Source organism: Ochotona princeps, chromosome 21 (genome assembly GCF_030435755.1).
Source record: "Ochotona princeps isolate mOchPri1 chromosome 21, mOchPri1.hap1, whole genome shotgun sequence".
NCBI classification, from domain to species: domain Eukaryota; kingdom Metazoa; phylum Chordata; class Mammalia; order Lagomorpha; family Ochotonidae; genus Ochotona; species Ochotona princeps.
This window is the reverse complement of record NC_080852.1, coordinates 14663158-14685560: the sequence shown is the minus strand read 5'-3', so window position 1 is coordinate 14685560 and position 22403 is coordinate 14663158. Positions and strand designations below refer to the sequence as shown.

The 22403-nt window shown below is 41.0% G+C and overlaps 1 protein-coding gene across 1 annotated transcript in view; it reads right to left on the bottom strand.

The window, feature by feature from the left end:
- ADAMTS9 (ADAM metallopeptidase with thrombospondin type 1 motif 9) overlaps nt 1-22403 on the bottom strand; it is a 156191-nt gene that overhangs the window by 93130 nt on the left and 40658 nt on the right. The window contains exons 12-16 of the mRNA XM_058678475.1: nt 18163-18308; nt 10074-10255; nt 9847-9983; nt 8305-8422; nt 7973-8068 (exon numbers count right to left, since the gene is read on the bottom strand). Coding sequence (XP_058534458.1) covers nt 7973-8068; nt 8305-8422; nt 9847-9983; nt 10074-10255; nt 18163-18308 — 679 coding nt within the window. The remainder of the gene's footprint in view (nt 1-7972; nt 8069-8304; nt 8423-9846; nt 9984-10073; nt 10256-18162; nt 18309-22403) is intronic.

Genomic DNA, 22403 nt, shown 5'->3' with positions numbered 1-22403 from the left:
GATTTGTCATGCAAACTAGAAGTTTGCTATCCAGTTAGAACACTACAAATGCAAAGTGTCATGGCTTGAAACATGTACAAATGAACTGCACACTTATAAAGCTGATTCCCACACAAATCACTCCAGATTTTTTAGAATTAGTTGGGCTAAGTCAATCTTTTTTAAAGTCTTCTCTGACAGATGTTCAAATAATAAGACATACACTCAAAATCATTCTGAAAATAATAAGATATACACTCAAAAACATTCTGAAACCTTCTCAGTGGGGTCTGCTGTGGTGGCTAAGCCTCTACTTGGCCCAGAGAAGCTGTCCCTCAAACACACATACTGTGCATTCCCTATCTCACCTGACAGAGGACGGTGAAACTATGAGGAATTTGTAGAAAGGACAATCAAAAGGTGCCGTGGCCTGCCTTGCTCTTCCTTGAATCTCTGGCTTGGGTGAACGGCATCTGTCACGTTGTAAGGATGCCCACAAAGCCCAGAGAGCCTCTTGCAAACCAGAATGCTGGGAACAGGCTTTCTGCCAAGTGTCTGAATGAGCCATCTGGGAAGACAGTTCTCTGCGGCCTCAGGCTAACTGCTGGGAGAGTTAACAAATGTCTCACCAATCTTTTCTCACAATGGCTTCTTTCAGATCTCATAGTGAAGCAGCAATGCACCACTCTATTTATTATCTGATTGCACTAGAACACATATACAGAAATTTTTCTCAATGGCTTTATTCTGCATTCTAAAAACCTTGGCCTGACTTAAATAAAAATACAACTTGTGGAATGAATGATAACATGAGCTTACTATCCTATTTCTGGATTCACTAAAGACAAAATTTCAGGCCAATCCTTTCTCCTCTAGTATTTGTTATTAAAATTGTTTCATTAGAGGTGGCACCACTGATTTATACCCAGGGGGTTCCATGAGGATTCAACCAATTGTGAACTAAAAATGAAATTAGAGGGCAGGCACTATGGTGCGGTGCATTAAACCATGGCTCAGACTGCCCATGACTTATCATATCAGAGTGCCAGCTCCAAGTCCTAGCTACTCCTTTTTTGAATCAGCTCCCGGAGAATGCTCCTGGAAATTAGAAGATGATTGCTCAAGTTCCTGCCACTCATGTAGGAGATATGGATGGAGTTCCTGGCTCTTGGCTTTGATCTAGCTCACTCTGACTATTGCAGCCATTTGGGTAGTGAGCTACTGGATGGACAGTCTCTATGTCTTACTCCATCTTTTATATTTAAAAAAAAAAAGCCATGACGCCTACCATGTTTTGCCTATACTGAATATGTACAGACATTTTCCCTAGGCATTACGTGCCTCCAATAATGTAGTATAACAGAGGCTTACATAGCATTTACATTGTACTAGAAATTGCAAGTAATGTAGACGTGTGACTCAAAGTATGCAGGATGCTCTGTGGAGGTAATATACAGATACCACACCAGCTGATACATGGGACTTTAGCCTCTGTGCAATCTGCTGAATCCAACCCCTTGTGGATACTGATCAACAACTCCACTGCTTTCTTCCCCTGGGACCACTGCTCTTTCAGTAATGAGTCCTCAAGACTACTGGGCTTGATATGAAACAAGTACTCAACAGATCAATGTCATTGAACATTTCAGCCCTAGCTAGAACACTGGAGCAAGATTCCCATGTTGTTTCTGTAATTTTCCCATGATTAGCCAATCTCAACAATAAGGGAATCTTTGAAACCAACAGATCATGTATTCCAGTAGTTAATGGGAACAAGGAAGTCTAACCTGGGAACGGTAAACAGATTTCTTAGCAGTTGCCAAAGTCAATGAATTGCAATGAACTGTTATGAACTGCCTGAGGAACCCTGCAGACCAGGAGTCCCTGGCAGCACCACACCTCTGTGTCAGATGGGGAGTGACCAACACATCTTAAGCATTTTCTTGATCCTAGCCCACTGTTCATTAATCATTCTACTGATATAAATGATTCACTGTCCTTCGCCAGGAAGGCATGATTCAATGTCCTCCGCCAGGAAGGCATGATTCAATGTCCATGTAGAAGAGGTCCTGAGGATTTAGATAAAACAGGCATTGTCCTTTATGCAGAGACTAGAAGGCAGAGTGGAAGCATTGACTATTGTGATTCAGGGGCAGGATCCCAGTTCCTGGAGTGAGACACCCTAGGCCGTGGGACTACTCTTTCTAGGATTAAGGATTAAGCACACTGACTTTGGTACCTAAACCAGCATACTATTTAGCAGAATTTCCACTCATATCAAGCCCCTTGGCTTCAATAGAAGAATAAAATATCTTCATTTGAAATGACTAGGAAGGGTATGGTGATAAAGGGAAAATGCAGCATTAATTAAAAAAAATACGCTTTAACTTGTTGACTTAAACTCTATCAACAGTTTCTACTGTTTATTGGAGATAGGTCCAATTCCTCAGCAGAATTCTCTTGTAACTTCACAAATTGTATCCTCACCTATCTTTCCAAGCTCCCCATTCCTTCCCATCAGTAAAATCTAAATTTCTGGTCCTATACCTCCCCAAGTCAGCCTATGTATTTCTATTTGGAGGCAATAAAGTGGAAGGGCTCAGCATGTGGTACCTGAAGTCACATCAATAATGATTCCTTCTTTCCATGTTTGTGAGCTGGGATAACTAGCCTCAGTTTCTTCCTCTGTGTAACAGGTTTCTTATGGGATTGCTATGAGGATTAAACACGATTACAAATACAGGTTTTAACTTCTGGTTCCTCATAATTTTGCCTTCACATACACTGCCTCCTTGTTACATCCAAATGAGGCAGGATGTGTTAGAGATGCCTAATTTATGGGTGGGGAAAGCTCAAACGAGATTATTAATTTCCCATGGCCAGGTGGCCTCTAATCATGGAAATCTGTCTGCAGGGCTTGGTAATCACTAGGATTTTCCAAGAAGGGAGTCAACAAATGTTTGTGAAACATTTGTTAAATGAGGGAGTGAATTCATGCATTCTTTCCATTCTATACAAATAGAAACCAAATAGGTTACAGATTTTTAAAATTTTAAACTGTTTTGCTAGATGGCATGAGTTTTTTTTTTTTAAGTAGGGCAATTGTCTAAAAAAAAAATCACTTCTGTAAGTTCAAGATTCTAATCCATAGTAGGTGCTCCATTGATGTTGAAAGAATGAATGACTGATTGCACCTGACATTCATGACAAGGAGACTTGAGTGCTTCCGGCTCAGTGCCTGTTTCCCAGTCAGCATAAGCCTCTGACAACCTAGGCTTGCCTGCAGCTCCTGCAGCGCCAGACCCACCAGCCATACATGATGCAGAAACTTCAATGGGTCACTGACTGGAGATAAGGTTGTTTATGTGGCACTTCAGGCCTCCTAGGATGCTCCCTCATGTGGGTCACTTCCATGGTGACGGCATGTGTGCTGTCAACATAATCACCCATTTCCCTCAAGTTACATGTTAGTTACCCAGCTGATGTTTCACCGAAAAGGTGGAAACAAAATGTCACATACCAGTTCCGTAAACTAAATGATAATCCAGCTATGCTCATATTCAATGAGCAGTGGCCTATTCTGTGTGAATTCTGGGGATGTGTTCCAATAATCTCCAGGCTTCCTCTCTTTCTTACCCTGACTCATGGTATCTCACCCTTCACTGTGAGTGCTTTACCACAGGTTGATGTTGAGAGGATTGAAACAACAAACAATATAATACTGAATAATGTAGGAGACTGAACAATTGAAGATTTCTCTTCGCATAGGCGTTGGTGATGATATGGCCCTAGACATCCCTGCAGTCAAAAAACAAAAGCATATTCCTTTTTCATCTTGCTCTGAATTGATTCCTCTCTTCCCACTGCCACAATTACTCACGGGTTAGGTGTCTTGAAGACAAATAAGCTTCACACACATATACACGAAGGCTAGTTTTTCAGGCGTGGTGGCCCCAAAACAACTTGGCTATGACCCACAAGGAGAGAGGAGTATATGTAGAGGAATGACCTTTGCCAGGGCAACTTTCTGCTCCGGTACCTTGTCAAACCAATAGTTTACTGAAAATAACAGACTACTGAGAATCCTCTTACTAATGCGATTAGGGGAGCTAATTTCCTGGCTGGTTTCCCTACCACTGTACCCATCACAGCAAAGTTGTTAGCAAAACCCTCTCTCTTGGAAATTGCTCCTTACCCAAACCATGCAGAAGGCACAGAGCTTGACTGACCTCCAAAAACTGGAGTTAAGTAAGGATGAAGATGGTCCCAACAGAACAATAGTGACTTGACCCATGTGAGCCTCAGTACAGGCAGTGAAACCTTCTCGTAGTATTTGTTGCGCCTTACTGAAATTTACACATCCTAGTCTTGATGACATCATCAAATTCTTCCTAACTTCTTAAGTAACCATGGTGAGCTCCAAAGGTCTTGACTTTCACACTCAGTCGACTGTGACTGGCAGTCTGTGCTGGAACACTTTCCATTGGCTTCCAGAAGAACCATGTTCTCGTGCCAATAGGTGACTGTTCTATACTTTCTATTAAAGAGTGGGAGTGCTTCAGGACTGCCTGTTCCAGATGACACATCTCTGTAATTTTGTTTTCACTACTTTACAAAGAATTTAAGAACCTGACAGTGAGGAACACAACATTATCATGAGGTCTTGCCTGAATTCAGATGCATGGTGAGGGCTAATTAAGTGGAATGGAACTGAAGGCACTACTTGAAGCCATTATTTTTCAAAAAAGAGAACAGAGAGAATCCTGTGACCTTTGCAGGGAGAGAAAAGAATGGTTCAATGTGGCTGTAATGTCTTACAAAATTCACTGATAAAGGAGGTAGCATGCAGTACTGCCTGGTTTATTAGGAAGCAGGAAGGAGACAGTGGTCACATCCCCACATTTACAGCCAAGTGCATGAAGAAAAACCTTTGGTGCACTTTGTACAGCAATAGAATAAGAAATGTGAATCCCTCCAAAGTATCATGACAATGGTCTCCAAGAAGTTTGTTAATTATCTCATTTAGACATTTAGAAGAAGGGTGAAAAGCTAATGCAGCCAAAGTATTTAATCCCAAGTAGGACTTAACGGCATTTGAAAGAAGGGATCAATCTATATACCCAAAGTAACCCCACTCTCCATTAACTGCTCAGAAAGTACTCAGCAAAGACAACATGAGCAATATCTGTTCAGTAATTAAGCAGCCATTTACTTGGCACAAGCAGCCTTTTACTTGGCACAAGCTGACAATGTAAAATATGGCCCTGACCTTAAAACACTCGTGAGCCCAAGGATAATACGGTAGTCTTCTCATCTGAGCTGATGTTCACCGTATTCTGTGTTTAGGTCAAAATCTTGAGTTAGTGACGTACTCCTCTTGACTCCCAACACTGTTGAGCCTTCCTCTGTATTCCATATTCGACCCATCAGCAAATCTTAAGAGAACTTCAGCTTTGAGATATCTGGAGCCTAGTCTCACACTACTAATACCACTGATCTCCTTGGAGTCAAGCCACCATCATCTCTTGTGGATTACTGCAAAACCTTCCTTATGAGTGCTGCTGTTTCTCCTCTCTATGTCCTGGCCCTACCATCTATGCTCACTGTACTAACCAGAGGGTGTCTTTAACGGCATAAATGCAATGACATCATGTCATTCCTCAGTCCAAACGCTCTAGCAGCCTCCTACGTCATTCAGCATACAAGCTAAAGTCTTTGTAATTGTGAAATGGTCCCACATGACTTAGTTTTGTTACCAGTTTCATCTCGAGGAGCTCATATTCTCTGCTCACGTAGCAAGAGCCACACAAGCCCCCCTCTCTGAACAATGTAGGCATGCTGCTACTTCAAGGCAATTTTCAGTGGCCATGGGGCAAGTGTACTGCATTAAGTCATTGTTTACAATGTTGATATTATATGCAAGTGCCAATTAAAGCTCCCTGATAATCCACACAAGAGACCCAGACAGAGTTCTGGGATCCTGGCTCTTTCCTGGCTTAACACCAGACCACTGAAACTATTTCTATAGTAAACCAGCAGATACAGCATCTGTGTCTCCCCTCCTCTGTGTCTTTCAAATAAAATAAATATATCTGTTAAAACTGTAGTGGCTCTTTCTCTAGATGCCTTGTTATCTTTTTCTAAAATCCAAACATTTTACCCGGGGGTGGGAGTTTAGTGTGGTGGTTGAAGGCAAAGTTTGGGATGCTCATGTGCTTTATCAAGAGTGCCTGGGTTCTATTCCCAGCTCTGGTTATAACTTGGACTTCCTATCAAGACAGGCTCTGGGAGGCAGAAGGTGATGACTCAACTGGTTGGGTCCCTGCTACTCGTATGAGAGAGTCAGATGGAATTCCTGGCTCCTGACTATAGCCTGGCGCTGTGCTGGCTTTTGTGGGCATTGGGCAGGGGATCAGCCAAAATAGAGTTCTCTATCTCTATTTATCTACATCTTTCTCCCATTACTTGTCAAACAGACAAATTTTAAAACATAAGTCATGCAATAAATTTTAAAATATTAGTTTTACCCACTCCGCTGTCACTGCACTGTGTATGATGTCTCAGTGTCCCTAATGCTGCCCTGATTTATTACAATGCCTGTCGCAGTCTGGGTGTCTAAAGCTTTCTTGTCCATTAACATGCTGCTGGATGTCTATCCTATCTCATTAAAAAGCTCCAAGACACTAATTTTTACAATTTTTTGTCTGTTTTGCTCATTATACCTGAAACAGTATCTGGCACATATGAGGGTACTTTGAAGAATTTATGGAAAACAGAATTAAAATGTAAGTATGTTCTATCAGGAAAAAAAGCTTTGACATCCATATATTTGCGCAGTCTTCAAAGAGTCTGACAAAAATGAACATTATAAAAAAACTATGTGCCCTTTTCAAAACTTTTTTGCACCAAAATTTACTTACTTTTCTCATTCTGTTTTTTTTCCATGAAATTTTCAGTAATCCTGAGATTAAGTAAGTAAATCAATGAACAAGTTTTGGTATGTAATAGAAATGCCATAATGGAGTCATGTGTAATTTTAATTACACTTGGCTGAAGAATTACTGTCTATTGATACAATTTTAAGTAGGAATTGCAAAATGCAGATATAAGCTCTCAGTCAACCAAAAACTACTTATTTACTAACTCAGTATGTCCAATTGCTTGAACTAAACCTTTACAGAAGCTGTGTTCATTTGCATAGAAAGAATTCTTATCTGGTATAAGAAAGAGAGCACATTCATTTCTTTTTAAAATTGAATAACTGGCTAGATTGCCCTGATTTTTTTTCTTCCCCCTTCATAGACAGGTGAAGTCTAGTGGCACAGGGTGAAGCTGAATTCCTTTCAATCTGTACTCCATGGGTCCTTAAAAATGGCAGTTGGGCAGATCTCCCACTCATTTAGGGCAGCTTATGGGATCATGAATTGAAATGAGTCTGCAGGGAGAAGAGTGTTGCAAGCTAATACAAAGTCACTGGTATGCTATGGTTTGACTATAGGAACCAGATATGAGAGAGTCATGTAGTTAAATTTAAGGCATAATTAGATAGGAATTAATTCTGAAAGAGGGATGAGGTGTCTATGTAGTGACATTGAGGGTTATTCTAGTAAATGTGGGGAAAATAAGTGCCACTATTGATCTTTTGGAAGAACCAGGCTCAGGGAAACACTGATAATATAAAACTTAAGTTGACGAATGTCTCTAATATCCTTAAATCCAGTTATTCTCAGGACAGGTTTGACTTCAAGATTTCATACCAGATCCAGAGGGTAAGTACTTTCAAAACATTACTTGGGGTTTGACTATTTTGTTAGAGCCAGAGTAACTTCCTTGAGCTATAATCTTTATTATTTTTGAGCATGGATGTATGAAAAATCAAATAACAGATTTTCAGATGGACTTCTTTTATAAGAAGCTATGATATCACAAAGCTGTGTATGTGCAAGAGGTGACAGACAGATTCCTGCACAGGGCAAGTGCCATCCCAGCTCACCCAAGTAGTTGTCATCCTCCGACTTCCCTGAGAAACTGTGCTGCCGCACGTCGATGTTTGTAGCACCAGCCGGAATTCGGACCACAATATTGTAACCTGAAAAGAATTGGGAAGACATTCAGTATCCTACACAATGACCCACTTCCTCCAAGTACAGAATTAAAAGGTGGGCAGCAAAGGGATATAATACAACTCTCACTATGAGAAATCTTACAGCAAGAAGGATAATGTTCTGAAACAAGATTGATTTTACGCTTGACAACGATTCTTATTCATACTGTATGCAAGTAACAACTTTGAAACTTCTTCTGTTTGTAGCTGCAGACTCTTACCATAATGTACTGTATTAAATGTTCCTGCCACTGTTTTGCATGAAGAATTATCGCCACCACAAACCCCGCATTTATCTCTCCGGGCTTTTGAGTTTAAAACATGATCACATCCAGCTTGCTTTTAAAAAGAAAACATGAAATAAATGGTGAGTATCAGGGAGATGATAAAGCATTCAGTAATGTGTTTCTCTGAATTATGTGCATTCCACACAAGAAAGGGAAGTCCCTTTAAACTTGTTTGGGTTGGGGAGCGCCTATCAACAGCCCTGTTATTTAAAACATGGGCCTAAGCCATGTGCATCTGGACGCCGCCCGAACTGTGGACTCTCAGCAGCACCCCTTCAGATCCTGTGAACCAGAGTTGGCACTGGGACAAAACACTCCGGATTTCAACTGCAGGTTTAAGTTTCAAAACATCCATTTAGTAATAAGTATAGAAAATAAGAACAGTTGCACAAGAATGAAAAAAAGGAGAGTGTATGAATTCTACCTAATCAAAATGTACATGGCCATCTTAGGGGGAAGACATTGACCGCTAGAGTCTATTGCTACCATAGAAAAAGGGAACCCACAGTTGACACTTTCCAGTTGTTCAAGAGAAGCTGGAAAAATGTGAGTTAGCATGTAATCTCCTGTGTTTAAACACTAGCTGTGAATGTAGAACAAAGCATGACTGCATGCTGCCAATGGGAGGACACAGGTCCCATCGAGTGCCTCTTCCATTTCCTCCCATTTTAATACGAGGCAGCTGACTTGGCTCTGACGACTCCAGCAATGACCAGAAGACTAGAGCAGAGGCCACATTCTGGTTCACCTTGTTCATTTATACTTCTCTTGAGTGGACTGCCAAGGAAACCCACAACGTTGCTGTGAGTCAGAAAGTGGGAGAAGTTCCTGCTGACTAGGAACTCCAATTTGCCTTTGGACCATATACAAGAAATAAATACATCATCTCAGAGGCTTGGCTGGGGATTTCTGATTAGTGAGACGAATGAAATGGCACCAAGCCCTCAAGAAATCATTGTTCTGATGCTTTGCCCTCTGCCAGAAGTTTCTCTACTACCCCTCCAAGAATAATTCATAAGCATGTGTCAGGTTGAAAGTGACTGCAGCCAGTCACAAAGAGAAAGCAGCAGCCAGAAGCAGAGCGAAGAGAAGCCGGTTCCTGCATATGCCATCTTTCTGGAACTCAGCTATTCAATCTAGAAAATGCACTGTCAGGAAGCATTGGGGTTTAACCTTAACCAGTGAGGTCACAGTAAAGGAGTGTGTGTGTAAATTACTCTAATAAATCTTCCAGGGGAGGTTTCCTGCAGACTCCTACTGGACATGATGGGGAAAATCTAGGGCAATAATTTTCAAAGTCTGGCACAGTGAGATCAAATCTAGATGACACTGATGCTAGTCTAGGGTCCACACTTAAAGAACCACCACGTAGCAGATGGTGCACAGCTACTAGCACTTGCTGTTCCACAGGGGGAAGCTACAAACCACAGTTGGGCAATGGGAAAACACGGTGAAGAAAAGTCATCTGGGGCTTACCCGGCAAAGACCTTGGACACAGATGTCATTCGTGTCCTGGCCACATGGAGTTCCATCTACCACTCTGTCTCGGAGCTGATAGTAGGCAGTGTTGCCAGCCACTCTGCAGAACAGTTTGCACCTGTCTTTCATCAAAACTGAGGAAGGGAAATGTGACACAGGAATGACTCTCATGGTGGACCCCCACAGTAGGGTGCCCTCCCCGGACCAGCCCCAGATGCACTTACTTCCACTGTACTTAGGGACCCAGCGCACATTGGGGAGCAGACCATTGATGTTAAAGTGCTTCCCATCAAAGTGAGCACACTGCTCATCCCGGAAGCCTTGTTTCTGCTTGGGACATGGTTCTGCGTTGCATGACTTAAATTTCATTCTACGTCCAACACAGTATTTTCCACCATTTTTTGGCCTGAAAAATGCAAAGAACATACACACTGTATAACAACATATTTCTGCCTCATTTACGACTCTCTGTCTTACAGGGAAGCAAATATGAGGTAGCTGAAAACAGAAGAAAGGACTCTGAACTTGGGGTTGCACCCTCCCCTGAACACTGTTAAATGTATACCTGGAGAAGCTGCTCAAATGTTGGAGGCCCATCTCTTCATCTGTAAAATGGATGTAGCTATCTCATTAGACTGCCTTGGGGATCAAATGTCTGCATATCTCACTTTAAATGTAAAACTCAAAGCATGAATCTACTGAATCTTTTTTTTTGGCCCTCTTTCTTGTAAACATCTGCAGGCCTTCAACTTAAAAAACATACCAGGTAAAGGTTCTAATGAATAGTTGGATTGCTTCCTGTCTATTGTGTCTGATATCAGGGTATATCAGAAGTTCATGGAAGACATTGCTCAATAATGTTTATTTCAGCATGGAATAAATGGAAATCTATAGATACATGTGGTCTTCAGCAAACTCATCATTTTGGAAAATCTGTGCGGATTTCAAAATTTCTTTGGACTAAAATAAACTCATAGTTTTGCTCAATTTTCCATGACCTTTTCATAGTGTATATGCAGATGCACACACAAGAGATCATCAAAAACTTGCTACCTTCTACTTCCATTCAGTATAGCCCTATCCATTCTCTCTCCCAACAATCATTGTTTAGGCTTTGCTAATAAAAGGAAAGTAATATGCCTACATTGTGACTGATTTAAAAAGGAAAGCAGGCAAGAATGAATGAACTGGTGTCATCACCCTCACATGTGACAGAAGTATGGCATACACCTTGCCAAGCATTGCAATGCAAGTGGCATATTGGCACACAAATGCTGTGCACATATCTTCCAGATGTGACCCAGACTGAGAGAGATAGCATGTCTACCAGCACTTAACATCTAGCCAGGCTCATCTTGGAAATGAGCAAGACCATAGAATCAGGCCTCATTAAACAGCTGGGATTTCCTAAATACCCAAGGTCTCTAAAACCGAAAGATAAAGAGTCAGTAGGAAATGATTTTCATTTTGGGGAATGATCATATGGAAGAAGTGGTAAGAGCTCTGGATTCAGACCTAGGCTTCAATTCTGACACTATCCTTACTGTGTGGCCTTGGACTGCATTTTTAACCTCCCTGAGCCTCTACTTAACCCTTCCCTAAGACAAGTGCACAAAAATTATGGGAAAAAAATTAGCTACTATAATATATCCTGTGCCAGCACCTTACAAACGTATCCACTATGACCCAGCCATTGGTTTGAGTGTGAATTCTCATCTCATCAAGGTTTGCATTTAACAGGCAGGACACAAGGGCTCCTTGGAAGGTACTTCTGCTGCTGCCATAGATACACTCCTCAAAGTGAAGGTTTGTAGAGCAAGCTTAAGAGTGTGGACCTTGCAGTTGCCAGCTAGGGGATATGTAAACTAGTTTACCTATCCAACCTTCCCATGCAGAATAGATGAGACAGTGTACCTAAAAGGAGGAGCAGCTCAGTCTGATAAATATTTTTCATGGACTACTAGAATGAAGACTGAATTTAGGGGTGCACAATGGCATATAAAATAGTACTTCTGCATCTGATTTTTCGTCAAGTGCATTGTGCACTTGACTTGCCAGCACCCTTTCAAAGCTTGCTCTAAGATAACATCAACGAGGCACTTTTCTGTCAAGTCATGGGAGATTCAGAGAAGCATGTGCTTTGCCTGAGGTCACAGAACTAATGCAGGACCTTGGTCAGGACTGTAATCCAAGTTCTCCAGGTTCCTCTTTTATGCTTTCACTGCTATGTTTTCCAGATGTTGTGTCAGTTTTGTTATTTGTCGGTGCCATTTAGAGATACAACTTTAATTTCCCAAATATAAGTCCTTTCCTCTGTCTCAAGGTACCCAGTCTTACATAGAAAATATCACAGGTTACACATGAATAACTAATTATCCCCATATACCTGCTCAGGTGACAACTACTTTCTATGTCCTAAAAACAAGACCCCTTTCAAGTTTTCCTCAAGTGGAAATTCTCTTTAAGGAGGCTTTTTAAAATTTCAGCAGATCATGATGTATTTATCATGTTATTGCTTGAAAGTAGCTTATGTTTATTTACATTTGACAAAATTTTGTTCCAGGTGGAGTTTTGGGGTGGAGGAGAGCAGTTCTCTTATGCCACAGGGCTTGGGTGACTTCTGACATTTACCAATATTCCTTGCATGTGGCTTCCCTTCAGAAGATCAAAATTTCCACCTATAAAATGGCAAATACTGTTTTTAAACATTTTTCTGTAAAAACATGATGTGTTTATAACAGGAGATGTGCTGGGAGTTGAAAACACAGATTTTGGAAACACTGGGTATGACTCCTAGCCCTGATGACACAAATTTAGGCAAATGGCTTCATCTTGTTAAGGTTGTTTCCTCATCTGTAAAAGAGAGTTGATGCTAACATTTAACTTGAAGGGGTGTATCCAGGATTAAATAGTATACACACTCAAAGCACTGGAATAAACTTGATACTCAACTAGCATTCAATAAATGTGTACCTATTGCAATGTTCAGCAAACTACAGTCCACATATCAAACCTGACCTGTTGCCTGATTCTATGACCCTTCAATACTTTTCATATCTTTAAATAATTTTCTAAGAAATTAAAGAATATTTGGTGCCACATATGAAGTATATGAAATTCCAACTTCAGTTCCCCTATGTAGCATTCCACTGGGATGTAGCCTGCCTGCCCTGTCCTAGTGTGTCTCATGCTGACAGCTGAGTACTTGCATAGAGACTGTAAAACCCACATTCGTTTTCTGCCTCTCGATGACCTAAGTTTGTTTACATCTTAGCTACTCTCTTAAAAAAATTCATATTTATTCAAAATGACAGAGGAACAGGAAGAGACAAAGATCTTCCACCTGCTGTTGACTCACCAAATGTTTGAAAAAGCAAGGGCTGCGCCAGGACAAACCAGGAGCCCAGAACCCTACCTGGTCTGCCACATGGAGAGGAGGGATTCCTGCCCTTGGGCCATGCTTTATCCTTTGACTCCCAGGATGCATTAGCAGGAAGTTTAATAGGAAGTGGAGGAGTCAGGCCTGGTACTCAGCCACAGGATGCAGGTGTCCCAAGTGGCAGCTTAAGCAGCTGTGCCACAATGCCTGTTCTGCTATGCTGGTATCATCAAGCCATTTCTTGCTTTCAGTCACTGGCTTTCAGCCATCCTGAGAGGTAGGTGGTAGGCAGCTTGAGTTAGAACTGCGAGGTCGTTTGGTAACTGAGAAGTTCTGCCTGTGAGGCTGTCCCTGCACTCCTTTGACCCAGTGCTGCTGACCCGGCCTCTCCTCCAGGCTGTCTCTCTTGAGATAGCATTTCCGCATCAAAACCCAGCCTGGCACTTGATTTTGCTGCTCAAGAAAAGGCAGATCATGAATTTTCCCTTAGTTATTGATAGGAATTTTGAATAAATGTGTGCTTTTGAACTTTATGAGGTTTCTCCTGCCCCCGACAATGGGATTTCTGCCTTACTGTCGTGTACTGTGCTGCGGGAAAGCTTGAGCCAAGTGAATTACCTTTCAGCAGGAAAAAAATTCATTTACTAGTATGAACAGAATTTTTTTATGTATAGGAAAATATTGCAACTAGAGGAAATTCAGCTTTCAAAACTAATATTAACCACATTTTGCAACTTTTAACATTCTTTAAAGATAATGCATGCCAAATGGGAATAGAGAGCATTGAAGAAAATTGCTGGATTAATTACTATTCGCACAGCCAAGCTGTAACTTTCTTTCAAAAGTGTGTTGCACAAGCATGCCTAGGCAGACCGGAAACATGGGGGAAGAAGGGCCAAAGCTGGGAACAACTGTTTGCAAACATCATCACTGGTGCAATCCACTGTTGAAGAAACTAAACCGTGACCTGCAAATGAGTTTGAATTTTAAAAAAGTCAATATCTATGTTAATTTTCAATGTAATATGGTAGGTAGATTTAGGGTAATTTCAACAAATTTCTAATAATCCAACAGGTAATCATGTTACTCAAAGATCAGATGGGATGGGCTAAAAAGCTAGTCCAGGTCTTCCTAAACAGGGCTGTCTATGCGACTGGGAGCTTTCGTTTACTCAATAGCTAACGGGTGTTTTACAGTAGCCAATTCTCAACATTTCTAAATGAGTCATGCAAAATGAGTGACTCAAAAAAAAAAACCTTGTGCTATAATTCTTTCTGGTCACATGAGAAATTGGCTTTCTGAGATGAAATGGACATATGGCTTGAATATTCTTTTTATGTATGATTTCATAAGCAGTTGCTATGGTGAGAGTTCAAGTGGAGAATATCTAATTCACGATCTTCTCTTTTTCTTAAAACCATCAGTTTCACATTATTTCTAAGACTTAACCTATTCGCCCTGTTAAAGGAAAAACAGGCACTAGAGAAGGAAAATTCTCTGCCTTTTTAAAATAAGTGGTATGACTTAAAATTTGCATGGACTGCAAACAGTTCTATAAACAAATTTGTTCTAGCCACCAGGAAGCTCAAAGTAAAATTTCCAACATAAAGTAGCAAGCATATGGCCTGATGATCTAATAATTCATATTAGAATCCCAAAACTTACTTATTTTTTAATTCTTCCAATAAGTTATAATTTGGTGTTTTTTTTCTCACAGGTTAGACAAACAGGGAGCTTACTGTCAAGTCCAGGACATTTGTAGAGTACAAATGAAGGCTATTCATCCCTTCCCTTGGGCAACAGATATAAGCTGAAGTTGTCTTTGCAAACAAGTATGTATGATAATCTTCACTGTGTCTGAATCAAAACTGAGATTATTCTTCTTGTTTCTTGAACTGAAAGAAAGAAGGAAAGCAAGAAAGAAAGAGAGAGGGAGAAAGGGGGAGGGAAAAAGAGAGGGAAAGAAAGAGAAAGAGAGATAAAGAAAGAGAAAACAAGAGGGAGAAAGAGAACAGGTGCTTAGCCTAGCAGACAAGATGCTTTTGTCTCCTATCACAGTGCCCGGGTTCTAGTCTTCCCTCTGGCTTCAGCTTCCTGCCAATGCAAACCCTAGGAGGTAACGGGACATTTCTTGAATACTTTGGTCGCTGCCATGAGGGAGATCTGGATTGTGTTCCTGGTTCCCAGTCTTGGCCTGGTGTCCAACCTCCACTGCAGCATTTGGGGAGTAAACCAGTGAATGGGAGAGCTCTCTCACTCTTTATTTCTTTGTCTACTACATTGGAAAAAAAAAAAACTAGACTACAAAAATTTTAAAAAATCAAGCATTTAAAGAGAAAATATGAGGTTTGATATGTGGCATCATACAGCAGTTCAGACCAAAAGCCAGTATTTTAGCCAGTCTGGAAAGCATATGGTTTTATAGCTTATTCATTGAGTACATGGAGAGGTTATTCTCTTTAGGGGTTTTCATGGTTATAAGGGAAGGCGGGGAGAACAGTAAACATAGGGCATAAGGCATCTGGATGCTAAACAAATACATTCTTGGATCACACAAACAAAGTGGGAAAGAATGCCCTTAATAAAGACATACCCAGATTGCCAAAACGCACCTCCTCTGATAGTCTACCAGGCTATCAAACAGGTCGGACTCAGCTTCTGTGAGGGGGCCCATGCCTTTCACCCTCCTTGAGGCAAAAGCTCAGCAGCAGCCACTTCCATCTTGTACATAATGAGCCATCTGCTCTGTGAAGATCTTGGCGCAAGCTTTTCAATGGGGATTTCGATCCGATTTTCGCTTTTCTGTGTCCCTTTCTCTTTCCCTGCTGACCCCCCAGTGCCATTGTCACCTCCACATTCAGAAGCATTCTCCTTCCTCAATTAACAGGGGCATCCTAAAGTGCACATAACTCGGAGGGGTTTTAATGAAATGATGTCAGTGCTGACATTCAGTTAGGTGGCTTGTATTTTTTTTAGAACCTCCTATAGCAAACAGCAAAGACAAGGGCCTCTAATTGAGTCTTTAATGCTCAGTTCTTCACTTCTGAATGTGAGGATCTTTCTTTTTCACTTTGAAGCTCAAATCCTTTTCTGCTGAGTTCTTTACAAGGGGTGATTTTCTTTGTCTAGCCTGTTCCAATTATGGAGTGATTTATCTCTCTTCACTTTCCACATCAATTCTAGAATTGCTAAGACTTGGGGGAAAAAAAGCCAAATACTTTTTTTGAATGGAGTAGCCTTAAATCAAAAATTTTAAAGTACTTAAAAAGTTAGTGTTTGCAATATCCAGTTTCTCATAACAGTACTTGCAATAAAATGATTACCTTGCACAAAGTAGTTATCAAATAGATCTTAACTTTGTAAAACAACAACAAAACCATAAAAAAAAAAACCCAAACATTTTCTTTACTGGGAGATTAAGAGGTCTTATTCTTATTCTTGCTTTTAAATTCCAACAACACACACTGCTTGTATAAATATATATATTGGTTTTGGAGAGCAGTGTGACTTTTATTTTTTATGACTCTTACTATATATAATAATTATTACATCCACACCAAGTCTAAAATGACAGAGTTCAAAATATTTTTGATTTCTTGTGGGGAGTAAACAAGGAGGTAAGAGTGACAAAAATAGTTTTTTTTTTTTTTAATATTATGTACTTTTGTGTATGAGGGTTTTGAAGCCTGGGTTATTCTGACACTATTATAAAAACACAAAATAAAGACTCCATTAAAAAAAATCTAGTGCTTATTCATTTTTATTTATAGTTACAAAGTTTGGTTTACAGGCCAGAGACTGTGCTTTGTAGTTCTTCTGTTGTCTTCCTTAGACACTAGTGTTACAGGAATATGAAACAGATGTTGGACTGAACTGTGACTTGTATTACAGAATATTTATGTAGGCCAGGGTTTGCAAACCACTGCTCTATAGCTATCTCCAATTAGTGTCGCACAATTCAGATTCTTCTTTTTAAGAAACCTGGAAGCTACAGCTGGCATTTGCTGAAGTGGTTAAGTCTGTCTGGGACATCGGTGTCCTACAGTGAAGTCCCTTAGCTTAAGTTTCATCTCAATTTCTCATTTCAGTTTCTAGTTACTGCACACCCTGTGAGATAGCAGTTGATTGTTCAACAGCTGAGTGCCTGAAATGCATGTGGAAGACCTGGATTGAGTTCCTGGCTCCTGGATTTGGTGTGGCCCAGTCCTGGTTACTGCTGGCATTGGGGGGAGTAAACCAGCAGAACGAAGTTATCAAGTAAACGTGTACTACTGGGTGGCATCAGTTTACTTAGCTCAAAGCAGCTGGGGTCTTAAGACACGGTTGTTGGTTTCTAAGTCTAAAAACTGCCTCTGTTCTTTAAAGACTTCTTGAGCTGCTCAGCTTATGTATGAGTAAAGATTCTACAAACTATTCATTTGTTGTATTATTTTCTATCCCTCAGAAACACACAAAATCAATGTCAATCCTCATAATGGAAATAACAATTCATTATCTACTTGTAAATAGCTTCTCCCCTCAACAACTGCATGAGAAATAATCCATCAACTTCATTAGAACAAGTAAATCCTAACAAAGTTAGGCTGGTACACATTGCCAGTAGATTATCCTAAAAAGCAGGAGATTCTCACCCTGTCAACATGAGACATGGGGAGACAGGGTTTTGGGGTCTCATCTGTAAAATAATTCCACTGACAAGTGATTGTGGACCTTGGGTCCCAATTGTCTGAGGCTCTGCTGATGCAGAGTGACACTGGTGCCTGAGCCCTCTCCAGGACTTTAGATTATCTCAAATGGGATGTTCTTCAATCTCGTGGAAACATCCCATTGCTTTGTTTCCATCTGCCTGCCTCTAGCTAAATGGCTCTTGTGTTGTTAGGACAAGCACCTAACCCCACCCTCAAAAGCATGTCAGCCACATTGCTAGGACTTACTCCGGTCGGTTGCACTCCCGAATGGCGGTTTTGATGCCCCCTCCACAAGTCCTGGAGCAGGTTCCAAAGTGACTCCAGCTTCCCCAGGATCCATCAGTCGCGGGGCCCTCCATTTCTTTGGGAACACAAAATCCAAACTTGCAGTGCTGTATTTAATAAAGGGAAGAGTCAGGGAGAGCCCAGTGCAGTGAGCCATCACAGGACTGGCCGTCCTCTTCCACAGACCATACTTCTATCATTGCCTGCATGCTGCAAAGTCACGCCATGCACGCACCACGGGCACTGAGCACCATTTCAGCTCATCATTCTTGCCTTCCATCTGTATTTTCCTGCCCAGCTCCAGACTGCCAGGGTGGTTCCAATGGCCAGCTTCCAAATGTTCAGTTCATCTCCAAACTTGCAAAAATGAAGATTGGAACTGGGCAGACTGGTTGCCAGAGGCCCAAAATTAGTTTCCAGATTTGTGTGGTCAAACTCCACCAGCAAAACCCAAAGAAGCTACAAGCCTGGGAAATCATCAGACTAGAGAGCTGGCTCCCTTGTGGATTTGAAAACCCAATTCTAACTAGATAAGGATGTGGGAAAGGCTGCTTACCTGATTCCTACAAAGGCACCCCCAAAAAAGCATGCTGGATGAGATAAAGCAAAGTGGACACATTACCAGAAGCCCTAAGCCTGACTACTTTTTTCTTACTAATGCCTTCAAGTCCTGAAGCCTGGAGTATGAGGAAGGCCAAAGTGTTTGAAATGAACGAATGAATGAATGAATGGTCAAAATACAATTCAGCAGGCCAGGAAGGGGAGAAGCCCATATCAATTCAGTGCCATTGTTGGGGTGTGAAGCCCTGACAGCAACCCAAAGCTAGGAAGCAAGGTGGGGTGGGGGTAGGTAACACACACAAAGGCAGCGCCTCTGGAAAGTGACCCCACGGCTGGCACAGAGCACCCTCCAGGAGGGATTTTATTCATTTGGGGAGTGAACCAGAGATGGAATAGCTCTCTTCTTGTTTCCCTATCTGTAACTCTGACTTTCAAGTATATATTTACAAATACTTGTAAAAAAGAATTACCTTCTGGCTATGCACATAAAACATACAGGAAACATAAACAGATTGTGTAGTTGGACTTGGTCCCATCTCCAAGATATTTCATTAGTATAAAAACATTCTGACATCCAAAATCCTAAACAGTTATGGTCCCAAGCATTTCAGGTAAGTGATATTCACTTGCTCACTTAAACGCACTTCAGAACATTTGTGAGAAAATGAAATTTAAATACATTTTGATGCATTTTAAAAATCCAGTTTTTTCCTAGTACACATATGTCCCATGAACTTTTTAAAGACCTTTTCATGAATTTCACATAATATTTTTGCATCAAAAGAAACTTATCTTCTAATTCCATTTTCTAAGAACCATTTAAACAACTTTCACATTCACATAATCCACAAAATACACAATGCACAGGCACTATTATTACCTCCATTCTATAGAAAAGTGGAGTTACAGAGAAATTAATAGCAAATGTCACTAAGCTGCAGAGAAAAGACCAAAATACAGAAAACTGGATCTAACAGCACAAACACATGCTCTCAACTGTGGAGAAATGGGTAGCATTTCTAAAACCTAACAAAAGATGGAAATTTTCAGTGGAAGCCAAACAAATGAGGTGGCTGGGCTGGGCTAGGATGCAAGGCTACCGCCTCAATATTCATTCTCTTTAAGAGAACCTGTGTTCCCTAAGTTTTTGTACAGATAGAGTGGTTGAAGAGAAGTCTGCAGAACTCATTGTGGGAAACTCATCAAAATAACACTGTCAGCAGCAGGAAAAAGATTAGCGCTGAGGGAAGGAAAACGTTAACCTGATGGCAAAGAGTGACAGAATCTGCTAGCATATAGGCAAAGGATGCATACAGCACTTCTTGTGAAACCCAATCAAAATACACAGAGAAATTCTCTGCCAACATCTCCATATCTTCTTGGCCATTTAAAAAATATGAATACTCTTCAGGGTCAAGGTAGAGAACTCTTTCTTCTGCCAAGGGCCACGTGGTTGTTTATATCATCATTCTTCATTCATGGGTTACTTAGAATTATCAACTAAAAAGTGAGCCAGCTAAATATACATTTACAAATTTTTGAGCCCAACCTATGGATGCATTGGCAGGGCCAGAACACATGATTCTGTGGCCTTAAATGGTGTGGGTCAGATGTTCCCCAGTCCTGATACTAAATATACTCATAGTTTTAAGAAAAGCTGCAATACATGGCTACTTTCGTAGAACACAATGAATACTGGAGCTATCACCTTGTTGCACAGTTGTGTTTCTATGAGGGTGCCAAGTCCACCCTTTGCAACACTGGGTATCAAGTCTACTGGCGCTCTGTACATAGCAGGGTTTTTCTGGAAGTTTTCCCAGGTTCCCCTTTTCTCAGAAGATAGAAAAACAATTGCACTCCCCTCTCTCTCCTGCTTCCACTGAAAAACAGAACACTAAAAAGATAGAACCGATATCCACCAAGAGTCTTCAGTTTCAACAATGACTGGGAAAGCATACCTCTCTGCAAAGCCTGGAGGCCCATTCATGACAACTACATTACATACAGTCACTTCATCTACTCCTGAGGATTCTTTGTTGTGGTGTTACCAGCAATCACATGTGTCAGAGATGGACAAAGTAGGTAGGTGCCTCTGACTGATTAACAGGCAGGACACAAACCAGTGATTTTGCTGAGATCAAACAGATTGAATTTAAGCAATATAATCAGCTGCTGTAAGCCAAGTCAACTACTCAAGTTGTCAACCAGGTGTCATGCTCATTGTCATGTTCCCTCCACTGGCAGCACCCATCTGGCTCACTGTGTTTAGAAGCCACATTTGCTTTTCTGAGAAAAAGGGTCATGTTCAATTTTAATGATTTCTGTGAAACCTGAGAACCTAATTTCTAAACAAACCTATGGCCTTCTGGCCACCAAAACACTAAGGTAAATGTCCTAGAAGTACAAGACTCCTTTTTGTCCAGAAAGATAGGTTTCTTTTTAAGCCAGTGAAAAGTCTAGAAGCTACTAGGACTAAGCCCATATGCAGCTTTTGTTCAGTTGTTAGTGGTCCACTTCTTTGTGTGGCAGAGGTCCTGGTGTCAAGAAATTACAATAGATGACTTTGCCATCAATGGTAGTACAAAATCATCTTCACAACAATACTTGTTTTTTTTCAAAGGTTTATTGACTGATGTGAAAGTCAGAATTATGAAGGAATGAGAGAGAGAAAAAGATTTTCCATCCATAGGTTTACTCCCCAGATGGCTGCAAATGGCCAGGACTGAGCCAGGCCAAAGTCGGAAGCCATGAGCTTTTGCCAGGTCTCGCATATGGGTAGCAGGACTCCAAGACCTTCCACCATCCCTTCATTGATTTCCTAGGTCATCGGCAGGAAACTGGATCCGAAATGGAGCAATCTGGACACAAGCCCACATGGGACAGCACTGCAGCACTGCAAGGGGAAGCTTAACTTGCTATACTACAGTGTAAGCCCCATTAATTTTTATTCTTGTTTTGGCATACCATTTTAAAAATAACTTTCATGCTCTCTGGGTTATTTAACTCTCCCATGAGCGATTGGTGAACAAGCTCTTGGTTCTAGTGACCACTGGAAACTGAAGGAGTGAGCAGTGAGTTTCAGTTACAACTCTTCCACTAAACATCACTGTACTGTCTTAACAAACCATGGATGCAATTATGCTGGGGAAATCTGTCAGGGACAGTCAGGGGTGATCTGAGTGGGAAAGTCATTTTCTTTATCCCTGCTCCTTGCCCAAAACATCACAATAAGAATTACGTTCTATCTTCTCTTTACACTACACACATGGAAATACTCTGGATGCTACTGGTTACAAGGGAAAATGAAGAGTAAGGAAAACAAACTGAGAAGAAATGATCTTAAATGAATCTTAAATGGGCTTTGGGAAGAAGAGTAAAAAATAAGTAATAAGGATGAAACCGCACTCAAAAAATAGTGCTCATGGACTAGATTACAGGTAAGACCATTTCCTGTATGGATGTTAAAAAGGGAATCAGGATTTATATCTACAACTTTTTACAACCAAATCCTTGGGGAGGATGAGGATGATGTCACTAACATACCAGGTGCAGCACGCCAAGTTAATCATACACTCAGATGCGTGGGCCACTGTTATCATTGGGCCACACAAGTCGCAGGTTTTGTTTAGCTATTAACAAGT